The following is a 13,844-nucleotide window of genomic DNA, read 5'->3' on the forward strand; positions in this document are numbered from 1 at the left end:
CTGGTTCCAGGTCCAGTGCCCTCCTCAATCCACCATATTTTCTTTAAGGTACCCATCTAACTCTTCTTATAAACCCATGCCACACGAGGGAAGGAACAGATGTTTGTCATACTTCCAGCAAATATGTGGCAGAGACAATTGGGAAAAACTAGTTACTTATCCATATTGTATGAGAAAATTATTTATTTGTTGGCTAGAGTCTTTTCATTTATACACTCAGCCTCCACTCATTCATTCATTCATTTATTCATCTATTTTTAAACCCTTGCTTTTTGTCTTAGTAAAAAACTCTAAAGTAGAAGGGTAAGAACTAGGCAAAAGGGGTTAAGTGACTTGCCCAGGGTCACACATTTAGGAGTCTGAGACCAGATTTGAATCCAGGACCTCTAAATTCCAGGCTCTGTCCACTAAGTCAACCAACTGCCCTATAGCCTCTATTTGTGAAGAAACCCTAATGCTTCCATATGTAGAAGTAGACTGCTTCAGTGGATAGCGACCTGAGTTTTGGGTGAGAGACCTGGGTCCAAAATCCCCCTCTTCCATTTGCCACAGGAGCTCTCTGCCCCGGATAATTCCCCAAAACTTATCTGTTTCCTGGACTTCAGTTTCCTCATTTTTAAAATGGGGGTTTTGGACTCTGTGTACTCTTGAGTCCCCTTCTGGCTCTAAATCAGTGATTCTACAAAGTCATAGAGTGGCTGAAATCTGTAAAGTGGGGACAGTTCACAAACCAGGAGTTCCCTCCACTGAGAGATCATTTATTGATCTATCTACAATGCACAGTATATGGAGATGAAGAAAGGGAGCATGCATTTATTGAGTGCCTGCTGCGAGCTCTGAAGTCCTTTTCAAATTTTATCTCATTTCATCCTCATACAACAACCCAGAGGTTAACAACAACAACAACAACAACAATAACTAAAGGTTATGTAGCACTTAGCACTGGGCTAAGCATGTCATAACTTTTATCTCCTGAGCTTTACAACAACTTTGGGAGGTAAGTGCTATTATTATCCCCATTTTACAGATGAGGTAGTTGAGGCAAATAGGAGTTAAATGACTCACCCAGGGTCACAGAGCTTATACAGAGCTTTCTGAGGTTGGATTTGAATTCAAGTCTTCTTAACTCCAGGCTGAGCACTCCATTCACTGTACCACACAGCTGTCTTATAAAATCAACAAATCACTCATTCTGCTTGCCTCGGTTTCTCTAGAATGAGGATGATAATAATAGCCCCTACCTCCATTGTGAGGATCAGATGAGATGGTATTTGTAAAGCTCTTAGCACAGTGCCTGGCACATAGTAAATCCTATGTAAATGGTAGCTAGGATTAGGATGGTGAAGAAAGAGGAAGATGAATCATTTTAGATTTCTCGCTGGATTAGAAGGGAAGAGATGCGGGGTTAGGGGAACCAGTTTTGGAAAATGCTGTAGTTTTGTGGCAGTTTTCTCTTCCACCTTTAAAAAAAGACACCTCCCAGTAGAATAGCAGCTTTCTGAAGGCAGGGACTCTTATTTGGCTCTCTATCTTCAGTACCTAAGACAGCGCCGCGGCACCCGGCAAGCAGATGCTTGGCTGGTGTCTGTGCCCTTCCAGATTCAGTATTAACAGAGTCTCCTGATAGAAAGGTACCTGGCTCAAAGTCTGTCCCTTTTCTTCCAGATACTGTGTGTAAGTCCAACTGGAAATAGGAAATACCATCCATCACGCCTTTATAGTGTACTGGTGCCACCTGATGGTAAGTCCATTAATTAATTAATTACAGTACTTCCAGATAAAGTCCCAGTTATGGATTTAAAGTTCTGAGTAAAATAGGTTAGGTCTGATTATGCCACTGCCCTGCTCAGTGAGCTTCCATGGTTCCCTTTTACCTTCAAGATCCTATAGAAATTTGTCTGTTTGTTAGTTAAATCTCTTCCCTTTTTTTTTTAACCCTTATCTTCTGCTTTCAAATTGATACTAAATATTGGCCTCAAAGTGGAAGAGTAGTTAAGAACTAGGCAATAGGGGTTCAGTGACTCTCCCAGGGTCACCCAGCTAGGAAGTATATGAGGTCAGATTTGAACCCTGGACCTCCTGACTCCAAATCTGTCTCTCTATTGTATAATTAGAATTTTGCTCCCCGGAACTCTCTTTCCCAGCTTCCCATGTTCCTTCTCACGGTATGTACTAATGTAGGGAAGATATAAGTTTTGTGTAGCTCTACCCTCTCTCTCTCCTCCTGGAAAAGTGGGCTGCTGAGGTGGGGTGAGGTGAGAGGCAGGAGAATTTTACTCAGGCGTTTTTTACTCGGGCTTTTACTTTTGATCTTTTTATTTCTTCTACTTCAAGTGATTATTAATAAACTTTATAAAATATAATACTTGGAGTTATTGGATATTAATTTAAATCTTACACTACCCACTGAATCACCCTAGCTGCCCCAGTTCAATCTCTTCCTAACCTGGTCCCTTCTTATCTTTCCAGATTTCTTATATTTGACTCTTTTCCACACACTCATGTGTTCTAGCAACATTAGTGAACTGAAAGTTTCCAATACACAATACCCCATCTCCCTTTCCCATGCCAGAGAAGTCCTGCCTACTTAGGTTTTTTTAGAACCTTTTAGGTTTCTTGACTTCTTTTAAGACTCGGATTAAATCCCACTGATTCTGAGAGTTCTTTCCCAGCTGTTAATGCCTAATGCCTCCACTTCTCAGAATGCTTTCTGTATTTATCATCTCATTTCCTAGTTGTTTTTAAACCTTTTCCTTCCATCTTAGAATCCATACCGAGGATCAGTCCTAAAGCAGAAGAGCTGTAGGGGCTAGGCAATGGGAGTTAAGTGACTTACCCAAGGTCACCCAGCTAGGAAGTATTCGAGGCCAAATTTGAACCCAAGACTTCTGTCTCTGGGTCTGGCTCTTTATCCACTGAGCCACCTAGCTGCCTAGTTGTTAACATGCCTCCTTCATTCATGTGAGCTCCTTGAGGGCAGAGACTGGGTTTGTTTGCTTTTCTTTGTATCTTAAATGTTTCGATCATTGCCTGGTAAATAGTTAATACCTAATAAGTGCTTTTTTGATTTTATAAACTGTTGAGTAGAGGAGAGAAAACTTACTATAAATAGCTACATACAAAAAAAGGCTGAGCTTCAATCCTGATGGGGAAGCTTTCATTCTAAAAGGATTTTGTTGAGAGCCAGGCCTAGAGACGGGAGGTCCTAGGTTCAAATCCGGCCTCAGACACTTCCCAGCTGTGTGACCCTGGGCAAGTCACTTGACCCCCATTGCCTACCCTTACCACTCTTCCACCTATAAGTCAATACACAGAAGTCAAGGGTTTAAAATAAAAAAAAATTTTTAAAAAGGATTTTGGAAAGGGGAGCTAGCATTTTCTCTTAGTTTTAGCATCTTTTGCCTTTCTGCTTCTCCAAAAAGGAAGAGATAGTTTTGCATTCTCTTACCCCTTCCCACATTATAATCTGTCCTTTTCTCTTTTCTTTCTTTAACAGAAGTAGTCATTAATTACAGATATGGGCTTCCTTTGCTAACGCTAACTTTGCCATCGAGACAGGAGCGCTGTCGGTTTACAATCAAACCAATGTTAACCACGGTTGGTTCATTCCTCCAGGACATCCAGAATGAGGATAGAGGTATTAAAACTGCAGCTGTCTTCACCACAGGTATTAATTAACCTTCATTTGTGTCTTACTCCTACGTCTTCTCTCTCCCTGCCTGCCAAATATTATTTTGGTTCTTTGCTTTTCCACAGAGGGAAAAAAAGGAGGCTTTCCCCAAGCCTTTTGTATCATCATGATGCCTCTAATACTTTGTTTTTCTAGGGGAAGATTCATCTTCCTCAGTTGACGTTAGGTACTTACTAGCTGTGTGACCCTGGGCAAGTCACTTAACGCTATTGACCTCAGTTTCCTTATCTATAAAATGAGCTGGAGAAGGAAATGGTAAACCACTTCAGTATCTTTGCCAAAACAAACAAACAAACAAACCCAAATGCAGATGCAACTGAAAAATCATTGAGCAATAACAAAAATTCAAAATAATTTCTATATATAGAGATCATAACAAAAAAAATAGCTGAAGTGTAGTTATAGTACTTAAGATCTTAGGTTTAGGGATAGTGAGGTAGCACCATAGATAGAGCTCTAGGCTTGGAGTTGGGAGGACCTGGATTTAAATCTGGCTTCATCCACTTCCTAGCTGTGTGACCCTGGGCAAGTCATTTAACTCTGATTATCTGGCCCTTCCTGGTCTTTTGTCTTAGAACTGATATCAAGACAGAAGGTAAGAGTTTAAAAAAAGATCTGAAGTCCACAGCTGGAAAGGACCACAGAACTATGTAGTTCAGCCTCCTCATTTTAGAAATAAAGAAACCAAGGCTCAAGGAGATTAAGTTACTGGCTTAAGCTCACATAGGTAACAAGTACAATTTGCAAGATTAGAAAGGAAGTCCTAACACTGTCTAAAAGGACCATGATGCAAATTTTAATTACTAAATAGATTTGGACTGTATTCCAGTGAAAAATTTGGTGATGCGGTGTTGTATTAGAGCTGTCCAGTAGTTTATAAACTAGGCAGCAATGCTGGAATCATTAGAAAATTGAATAAGATTTCATGGATTAAAGTACTTGGCACAGAGTGAAAATGGAGACTTGATTACTCCTGTGAAATGAGTCATGTTATATATATATATATATATATGAAGAAGTGAGTCAGGAAAACCTGGATTCAAGACCCATCATCTCTAACTTTGCCTTGATTTTTCCATGTTTTGCTCTCCTTCCTCCTAAGAGCTCCTCATCCCTTGTCTTCTATCTTAGAACTGATACTAAGTAATGGATTCAAGGCAGATGATAGGGGTTAAGTGACTTGCCCAGGGTCACCCAGATAGGAAGTGGCTGAGGTCACATTTGAACCCAGGACCTCCCATCTCTAGGCCTGACTCTCTGTCTACTGAGCCACCTAGTTGCCCCTGAGCCATCCCTTCTAACAAATATTTTTTAATGAAAAAAGAGGGAAAAATCCAGCAAAATCAATCATTGAAAAAATTGGACTTTTTCGGGTTATGTACTAATTTAATATGGTTTTGGACTGCGAGTGAACTCCTTGTTGATGGAGATTCATATCTGCATTCTCCTGAAGAGGAAATATAATTTAAAAAAAATGTATCTTTTGACCCCTTCAGAGGGCTTTCACTGCTCATCCAATACTTTAGCAGGTGGGGTGATGTAGTAGTATACCTCATACATCATATTCAAAGGATTCCTTTCTTGTAGGGAGATTATTTTGAAAGGGCTGTCAGAATTCATTTAAATGGAAATATTTCAAAATGACACTTGCAAAGTCAGATGAAAAGATTGGCGTGTCACAGAGTTTTTTAAGACTACGTCATTGGCAGGGTGTCTGCCTCTGTATTTCATTTGTGCTGGAAATTGGTGTTTTGAACTTAACTGTAATTTTTTTGCCCATTGTGTGGTTGACAGTTGAGTAAATTGGTGGTTCACGGGTATAGCAATCTCACCCAAAGCAGACAAACAGGAAACCAAATAGTCCAAAAAGAGAGACAAGTGGAGGCTTGAATTTCTGCCTCTGAAAGAAAAATACATGGGCAGTAAAGGGGTGGGCGCCTAATGTTTTCATGTAAAAGTAGCTGCCCTCAATCATCGCCCACATCATTACCAGTGACTTTGAAGCAACTTTCTCCCATCTCTATTCTCATTCAGTCAGGTGGATGATGGACTTGAAGATAATATTCTGCTCCTTTTTCTCTGAGGATTACTTTATTTAACCGCTTAGAGTCTTTAAAAAAAAATTTAATTAGGGGGCAGCGAGGTAGCTCAATGGATTGAGAGCCAGGCCTAGAGACAGGAGGTCCTGGGTGATTTTTCCATGGTTACATAATTCATACTTCTTCCTGTCCCTCTTCCCTCCCCCACGCCATAGCCAATGAGCAATTCAACTGGGTTTTAAACCCTTACCTTCTGCCTTGGAGTCAATACTATACTATATATTAGCTCCAAGGCAGAAGAGTGTATGGGTGGGCAATGGGGGTTAAGTGACTTGCCCAGGGTCACACAGCTGGGAAGTGTCTGAGGCCAGATTTGAACCTAGGACCTCCCATTTCTAGGCCTGACTCTCAATCCACTGAGCTGCCAAGCTGCCTCTGCATATGCATCATTGATCAAGACCTATTTCCATATTCATTTAGAGTCTACATCCCCAATCATATCATATCCCCATCGAACCATGTGTTCAAGCAGTTGTTTTTCTTCTGTGTTTCTACTCCCACAATTCTTCCTCTGAATGTGGCTAATTTTCTTTCTCATAAGTCCCTCAGAATTATCCTGGATCCTTGCACTGCTGCTAGTAGAGAAGTCCCTTATGTTCGATTGTACCACAGTGTATCAGTCTCTGTGTACAATGTTCTCCTGGCTCTGCTCCTTTCACTCTGCATCAATTCCTGGAGGTCTTTCCAGTTCACATGGAATTCCTCCAGTTATTCCTTTGAGCCCAATAGTATTCCATCACCAGCATATACCACAATTTATTCAGCCATTCCCCAATTGAAGAGCATCCCCTCGTTTTCCAGTTTTTTGCCACCACAAAGAGCGCAGCTATAAATATTTTTGTACAAGTCTGTTTATTTATGATCTCTTTGGGATACAAACCCAGCAATGGTATGGCTGGATCAAAGGTGAGGCAGTCTTTTAGCACTCTTTGGGCATAGTTCCAAACTTCCTTCCAGAATGGTTGGATCAATTCACAACTCCACCAGCAATGCATTAATGTCTCAATTTTGCCACATCCCTTCCAACATTTATTGCTTTCCTTTCAACAGCTTAGACTCTTGCAGGTGATAAAAGAAGATGGAGAAACTTCAGGGGATCTCTTTGTTCATTGTTTAATAAATCTGATATATAGACAGACAGACAGACACAGAGACAGAGTCACTCCATCTTGATGGGTCCCAGTTTTACATCTTTAAATAAAGAGGTTAGACAAGCTGATATCTAAGGTCCCATCAAGCTCTGATATTATCTATGATCATAAGATCAGACAAAAGTGACCTTAGGGGCCATCAACTCCACCCCCTTCATTTTATGGATGAGGAAATGGAGGTTCAGAAAGGTTGAAAGTGATTTGTCCAGTGATTTGAACCCAGGTCTTCTTGGATCCCAGTTCAGCACCCTTTCCACCATACCACAATGCTTCCTACAAAAGGAGATATACAAAGCACAGAGGTCTAGACCCAAACAAGCCCAAGATTTCTTTTAAAATGCACTCTTGAGGTATTGTTGTTGTTATTGTTGTTGCTGTTGTTTTTTAAACCCTTACCTTCCATCTTGGAGTCAATACTGTGTATTGGTTCCAAGGCAGAAGAGTGTTAAGGGCTAGGCAATGGGGGTTAAGTGACTTGCCCAGGATCACACAACTGGGAAGTGTCTGAGGCCATATTAGAACCCAGGACCTCCCATCTCTAGGCCTGGCTCTCAATCCATTGAGCCACCCAGCTGCCCACTCTTGCCTTTCCAGTCTCCCAAGCTAGTCAGTGGCTCCACTTTGGGGTGGTCATTCTCAAACACAAATCCAGCTGAGAATGAGAAGTCCAGTTTGGACAAGGTCAGTGGTGTTGGATTAGATGAGAAAACAACATTCTCAGTAGGGATTACAGAAGGTAATTAAGAGTTTCAGGTTCATTTTTTTTACTTCCTGTATACCTATTATGGGGGGCAGCTGGGTGGCTCAGTGTATTGAGAGCCAGGCCTAGAGACTGGAGGTCCTAGGTTCAAGTCCGGCCTCGGACACTTCCAGCTGTGTGACCTTGGGCAAGTCACTTGACCCCTATCGCCCACCCTTACCACTCCTGGGCCAAGGACGGTCCCTAGCCCGGATGAAAAAGGAGGAGGGTTGGGTGTGGGGCTAGCAACCCCACCCTGTAAAAACTGCATCTGCTAAAGAAACTGCAACCTAAAGTAGGGGCAGCTGGGCTAGCTCAGTGGATTGAGAGCCAGGCCTAGAGACGAAAAGGTCCTAGGTTCAAGTCCAGGCTCAGACACTTCCCAGCTGGGCGACCCTGAGTGACTGTGTGACCCATTGCCTACTGGTTGTGGCCCTATGCTCCTAGAATGGAGTCCCAGGATAAAAAAAAATACCTATTATGGAGAACTTGTAAAAATAAATCTGTGGCCTGGAAAATTGATTTTGCTTTCACACAAGGAACTGGTTCTTAAGTCTTTCTCTTCTACAGATGGGAATAGTATTCCAACTTCAACCCCAATGGAGATTTTGCTTCTGAATGATTTTAAACTGATGATAAATGACAAGACATATGATGTGCAATGTCCTAGAAAAGGTGAGAAGCCATGAGCATTCAGAAACCTTCATTTTTGTCTTGAGCTTGGGGCTTGGGGTTCAACAGGTAATGAAGAGGTCTTGGAAGAATCCTTATTTTTAGAACTTTCAACCAGTTGCATGTAAAATAATTTCCAAACTTTGTCTTCACCTGTCCTCACCACCACTCCATATCCTTTATTTATTTAAATCCTTACCTTCCATCTTAGAATCAATACTGTGTATTGGTTCCAAGGCAGAGGAATGGTAAGGGCTAGGCAATAGGGGGTAAGTGACTTGCCCAGGGCCACACAGCTAGGGCATGTTTTGAAGTCACATCCAGACCTGACTCTACCCACTGAGCCACCTCCTTTAAAAAAATCTGTCTTATCCACTTTAGCTTTGAAGGCTTGGGCTTTGACTCTTGATGCTTTCAACAGTAATACAGTTGGGTGGAGATAGTCATTGTTCTCTTGGTTTTCCTTCCTTCCCTTTAACTTAGAGCTCAGATGTCACTTCTCTAAGGTTTTGCCTTTAATCCCTGCTTGCTGGCATAATCTATACCCTTCCTCCTCTGCAGGGTTGTCCTTATTTTTTCCTTTCTCTGCTTACTGTGTGTTTGTATTGATTCTCACATTAAGTGAGCTCTTTGAACACTGAGAACAAATCTTAGCATCATGCCTTGCCTCCAAGTGTTTGTACAGGGCTGAGTTCCCTGTGTATCTGCAGTAAATACTCATTAATACCTTTGGACCAACCAAGCAAATGACTTAATTCTTGGCTTTGAGACCTCTGCTGTCCAGCACGCCAGCTCTTTGGCGTCTTCATCCCACCACGGCCATCAAAATTATTGCTTATTCTCGTACAGATGTACTTTTTTTTTTTTTAAAACCCTTACCTTCCATCTTGGAGTCAATACTGTGTATTGGCTCCAAGGCAGAAGAGTGGTAAGGTGTAGGCAATGGGGGTCAAGTGACTTGCCCAAGGTCACACATCTGGGAAGTGTCTGAGACCAGATTTGAACCTGGGACCCCCCATCTCTAGGTCTGGCTCTCAATCCACTGAGCTACCCAGCTGCCCCATGGATGTACTTTTAAGGAGGCATTTTAATTTGCCTTTTTTTCCTCTTAAAAATGGTATATTCAGTTTAGTTTAATGAGCATTTATTAAGCACTGTGATAGGTGTCCCAAAAAGATAAATTAATCATTCCCTACCTATATTTTAAATCTGCTTTCTGGCCATTGATGAAGCTCCCCAATGCCATTTCAAATTGCCTCATACTCATTATTCTAATTATTTTTTCTCGAATAAATGAAGACAACCAAAATATAACAGAAAAAAAATGACATTGCTTTCATTTCTGAATATCTCCCCCCAGCCCCACCACCCGTTACTCAGTGAGATGTTTCTTATCTCAAAGAATAACAAAAGAAGGAAAAATGAAGCCCAGTAAACTGGCCAACATAGTATGTATGTAATGTTCTATAGCTAAGGCCTTTCCCCTCTGCTAAGAGTGGAGGGTGATGCATTTTATAACTCACTTTCAGTCTCAAGAAATATGGAAAGGCTTGTATAAACTGAGGCAGAGGGAAGTGAACAGGACCAAATTAATTTTGTTTATACCCTTACCTTTCATCTTAGAATCAATACTAAGTATTGGTTCTAAGGCAGAAGAGTGTGTAAGATTAAAAATTAATATCCAAATACTCCAAGTATTATATTTATTAAGATTTATTGATAATAACTAAACTAAAAAGCTAGAGTAAAAAGGGTGCTAACCCAGCCGTGGTCACAGGAAAAAAGAGAGAGAGGCAGGCTTATAGCAAACTTATAAACAATATGTAAGGATGTAAATGTGGGGGAAGGGAAAAGAATACTGGGTAATATATTTTAGGGGTTCAAGATTTTCTAATTACACAAGTGGTAAGGGCGAGGCAATGGGAATAAAGTGACCTGCCTAGGGTCACATAGCCAGGAAGTATCTGTGGCTAGATTTGAACTCAGAAATTTAAGTCTTCCTGACTTTAGGTCAGCACTCTATACACTGTGCAACGGATCAATTACTGGATTTTTGTAGCCATTTATAAATTTGTAAGGAGAGCTCCAGATTGAAAATGGCTAAAGAATGAATGGGTAATGAGGAAGTGGAGACACAATAAAGATTTGTTGGATTTTATTGAATTTTTGAACAGAAAAATACTCTATACTGAAGTTTGGCCATGAAAAGAAATATCAGAGAATATCAGGCTTGAAAAGAACCTAGGAAAAGTCACCTAGTCTACTCAATTTGCCTGGCAACGAATGCCCGCTCCACTTCCTCAATATACTTTCTTGCAAGTAGATATGGCTTTGTTGTACTTGTGTCTCTGGTGTCCAGCATACGGTAGGTGCTTGATAAAAGCTATTGATTAACTAACAGTCTAGCCACAATTGGAAGACCTCCGCTGATAGGGAAGTCATCGGCACCAAGAAAACATGTTCCACTTTGGCACTCGATTTATTAAGGAAGTTTTCTCTTATTCTTTGGTTTTGTTCCATGAACCCCGAGTGGAGCAAGCCTAAATCTACACATGATAGACATACTGAGCAGTAGTCTTGTGTATCCATTTATCTGTTTTCTAGATGCTCTGTTAACCTTTCAAAAGGTACATAGCCCAACTCAACATTTTTCTTTCTGCCCCCAACACTCTCTGTTGATGGTGCCACCATTTTCTTATTTATCCAGGGTCCTTTCTAGGATTGTCATTAATGCTTCTCATTAGAATGAAGTTGTCATTCAGTTGTTTTTCAGTCACATCTATCTCTTTGCAACACCGTTTGATGTCTTCTTGGCAATGATACTGGAGCTGTTTGCCTTGTTTTACCGATGAGGAACCTGAGGCACTTGGGGTTAAGTGACTTGCCCAGGGTCACACAGCTAGGAAGTGTCTGAGGCCAGATTTGAACCTAGGTCCTCTGGAGTCCAAACCTGGCACTCAGTCCATTGAGCTACCTTTTCCAACCTGAGCACTGCTAAGCCATTTCCGCTCCTCATTAATAATGATTTGGATTATATAGCTTCCTTTATTTAGTCCATGCTTCTTACTGTTGCCAAAGTAATCCTCCCTAATGCCCCAGTCTAATCATGGAGAAACCCCTCAGAATCCATCACTGGCTCCTCATTCCTGTATAAAATGTAAACTTATTATGTCAACATTGAATGCCCTCTACAGCTCGACCCCAGTTGTTCTTTTCAGCCTCAGTCTATACAATCTGCTTTTTCTCCCTCTAATTCTGTCCAAATTGGACCACTGGCCATTTCCTGATCTCATTCCTCTGCACTGGAAGTGCATTTCTCTATTTTATTTATTATCTCTCATGCCTCTAATGACCTTCCTCCTTCTTAAAACCCTTCCCTTGCCTTCCAGAGCATCATGCCCTCTATGAAGGGGTGAGATAGGGAATGGTTCTCTTTGGGGTTTTCTTGGCAGAGGTACTGGGGCAGTTTGCCATTTCCTTCTCGGGCTCATTTTACAGATAAGGAACTGAGGCCAACAGGGTGAAGCGACTTGCCCAGAATTATACATCTGAAATCTTGTAGTGGTTTGCCATTTTCTTCAGTTCATTTTACATATGAGAAAACTGAGGCCAACAGGGTGAAGTGACTTGTCCAGCTAGTAATTGTCTGAGGCTGGATTTGAACTTAGGAGAAAGAGTCTTCCTAACTTTCAGATCTTGGCCCATTCTCTGATGTGTCGCCTCAGTGCCCAGTCTTCCATGTTACAAGGGGGTCCTTCCTTTGCTTTTTCTTTTGTTCAGCTGGGAACAAAAGGTAAATGCTTCATTTGTTCTCACCCCAATAGGGCAAGAGAAGATGTTTGTTCACTGGAAAAAAATTAAATTAAAAAGATGCTTGTTATTTAAAAAAACTTAAAAATAGAATAGAAAAACTTAAAAATAGACTTTGTTTCACTCATAGTGTTATTGATTCTCAACTCCATTGTAATAAAAAATTTTGGTATGTAAAATTTGAACAGAAATAAATTATTTTGTGAGGGGTAAAACTACTAAGTAATTAAAAAATGTTTCTTTGTTTTAAGAGATGGGGGGCACCTAGGTGGTCTAGTGGATAGACCAGAAGTCCAGAGATGGGAGGTCCCCAGGTTCAAATATGGCCTCAAATACTTCCTAGTTGTGTGACCCTGTGCAAGTCACTTCATCTCAATTGCCCAGCCCTTACCACTCTTCTTTTTTTTAAAACATTTATTAATATTCATTTTTAACCTATTTACATGCTTCATACCCCTATTTTCCCCTTTGCCCCCCGCATTCCCCCCACCCATGGCCGACGTACATTTCCACTGGTTGTAACATGTGTCCTTGTTTAGGGCCGATTTCCATATTGTTGTTAGTTGCATTGGTGTGGTAGTTTCGAGTCTACATCCCCAATCATGTCCACCCCAACCCATGTGTTCAAGCAGTTGTTTATCTTCTATGTTTCCTCTCCTGCAGATCTTCCTCCGAATGTGGGTAGCGTTTTTTACCATAAATCCCTCATAGTTGTCTTGTATCATTGCATTGCTGCTGGTACAGAAGTCCATGACATTCGATTTTACCATAGTATATCAGTCTCTGTATACAATATTCTTCTGGCTCTGCTCCTTTTGCTCTCATCAGTTCCTGGAGGTCTTTCCAGTTCACATGGAATTCCTCCAGTTTATTATTCCTTTGAGCGTAATAGTATTCCATCACCAGCATATACCACAATTTGTTTGACCATTCCCCAATTGAAAGACATGCCCTCCTTTTCCAGTTCTTTGCCACCACAAAAAGCGCAGCTATAAATATTTTTGTACAAGTCTGTTTATCTATGATCTCTTTGGGGTACAAATCCAACAATGGTATAGCTGGATCAAAGGGTAGGCATTCTTTTATAGCCCTTTGAGCATAATTCCAAATTGCCAGGCAGAATGGTTGGATCATTTCACAACTCCACCAACAATGCATTAATGTCCCAATTTTGCCACATCCCCTCCAGCATTCATTATTCTCCCCTTCTTTCATTTTAGCCAATCTGCTATGTGTGAGGTGATACCTCAGGGTTGTTTTGATTTGCATTTCTCTAATTATTAGAGATTTAGAACACTTTCTCATGTGCTTATTGATACTTTTGATTTCTTTACCTGAAAATTGCCTATTCATGTCTCTTGCCCATTTTTCAATTGGGGAGTGGCTTGATTTTTTTTATACAATTGATTTAACTCCTTGTATATTTGAGTAATTAGACCCCTGTCAGAGTTTTTTGTTATAAAGATATTTTCCCAATTTGTTGTTTCCCTTATGATTTTGACTACATTGTTTTTGTTTGTAGAAAAGCTTTTTAGCTTGGTATAATCAAAATCATATAATTTACATTTTGTAATTTTCTCTAACTCTTGCTTGGTTTTAAAATCTTTCCTTTCCCAGAGATCTGACAGGTATACTATTCTGTGTTCACTTAACTTATTTATAGTTTCCCTCTCTATATTCAA

General features: G+C 40.7%; 1 protein-coding gene across 1 annotated transcript in view; it reads left to right on the forward strand.

The window, feature by feature from the left end:
• MCUB (mitochondrial calcium uniporter dominant negative subunit beta) overlaps nucleotides 1–8,369 on the forward strand; it is a 72,978-nt gene extending 64,609 nt beyond the window's left edge. Inside the window, exons 2-4 of the mRNA XM_044681641.1 lie at nucleotides 1,666–1,741; nucleotides 3,497–3,667; nucleotides 8,251–8,369. Coding sequence (XP_044537576.1) covers nucleotides 1,666–1,741; nucleotides 3,497–3,667; nucleotides 8,251–8,369 — 366 coding nt within the window. The remainder of the gene's footprint in view (nucleotides 1–1,665; nucleotides 1,742–3,496; nucleotides 3,668–8,250) is intronic.
• Nucleotides 8,370–13,844: the final 5,475 nt, after the last annotated feature.

This window comes from Gracilinanus agilis, chromosome 6, assembly GCF_016433145.1.
Source record: "Gracilinanus agilis isolate LMUSP501 chromosome 6, AgileGrace, whole genome shotgun sequence".
Taxonomy (NCBI): domain Eukaryota; kingdom Metazoa; phylum Chordata; class Mammalia; order Didelphimorphia; family Didelphidae; genus Gracilinanus; species Gracilinanus agilis.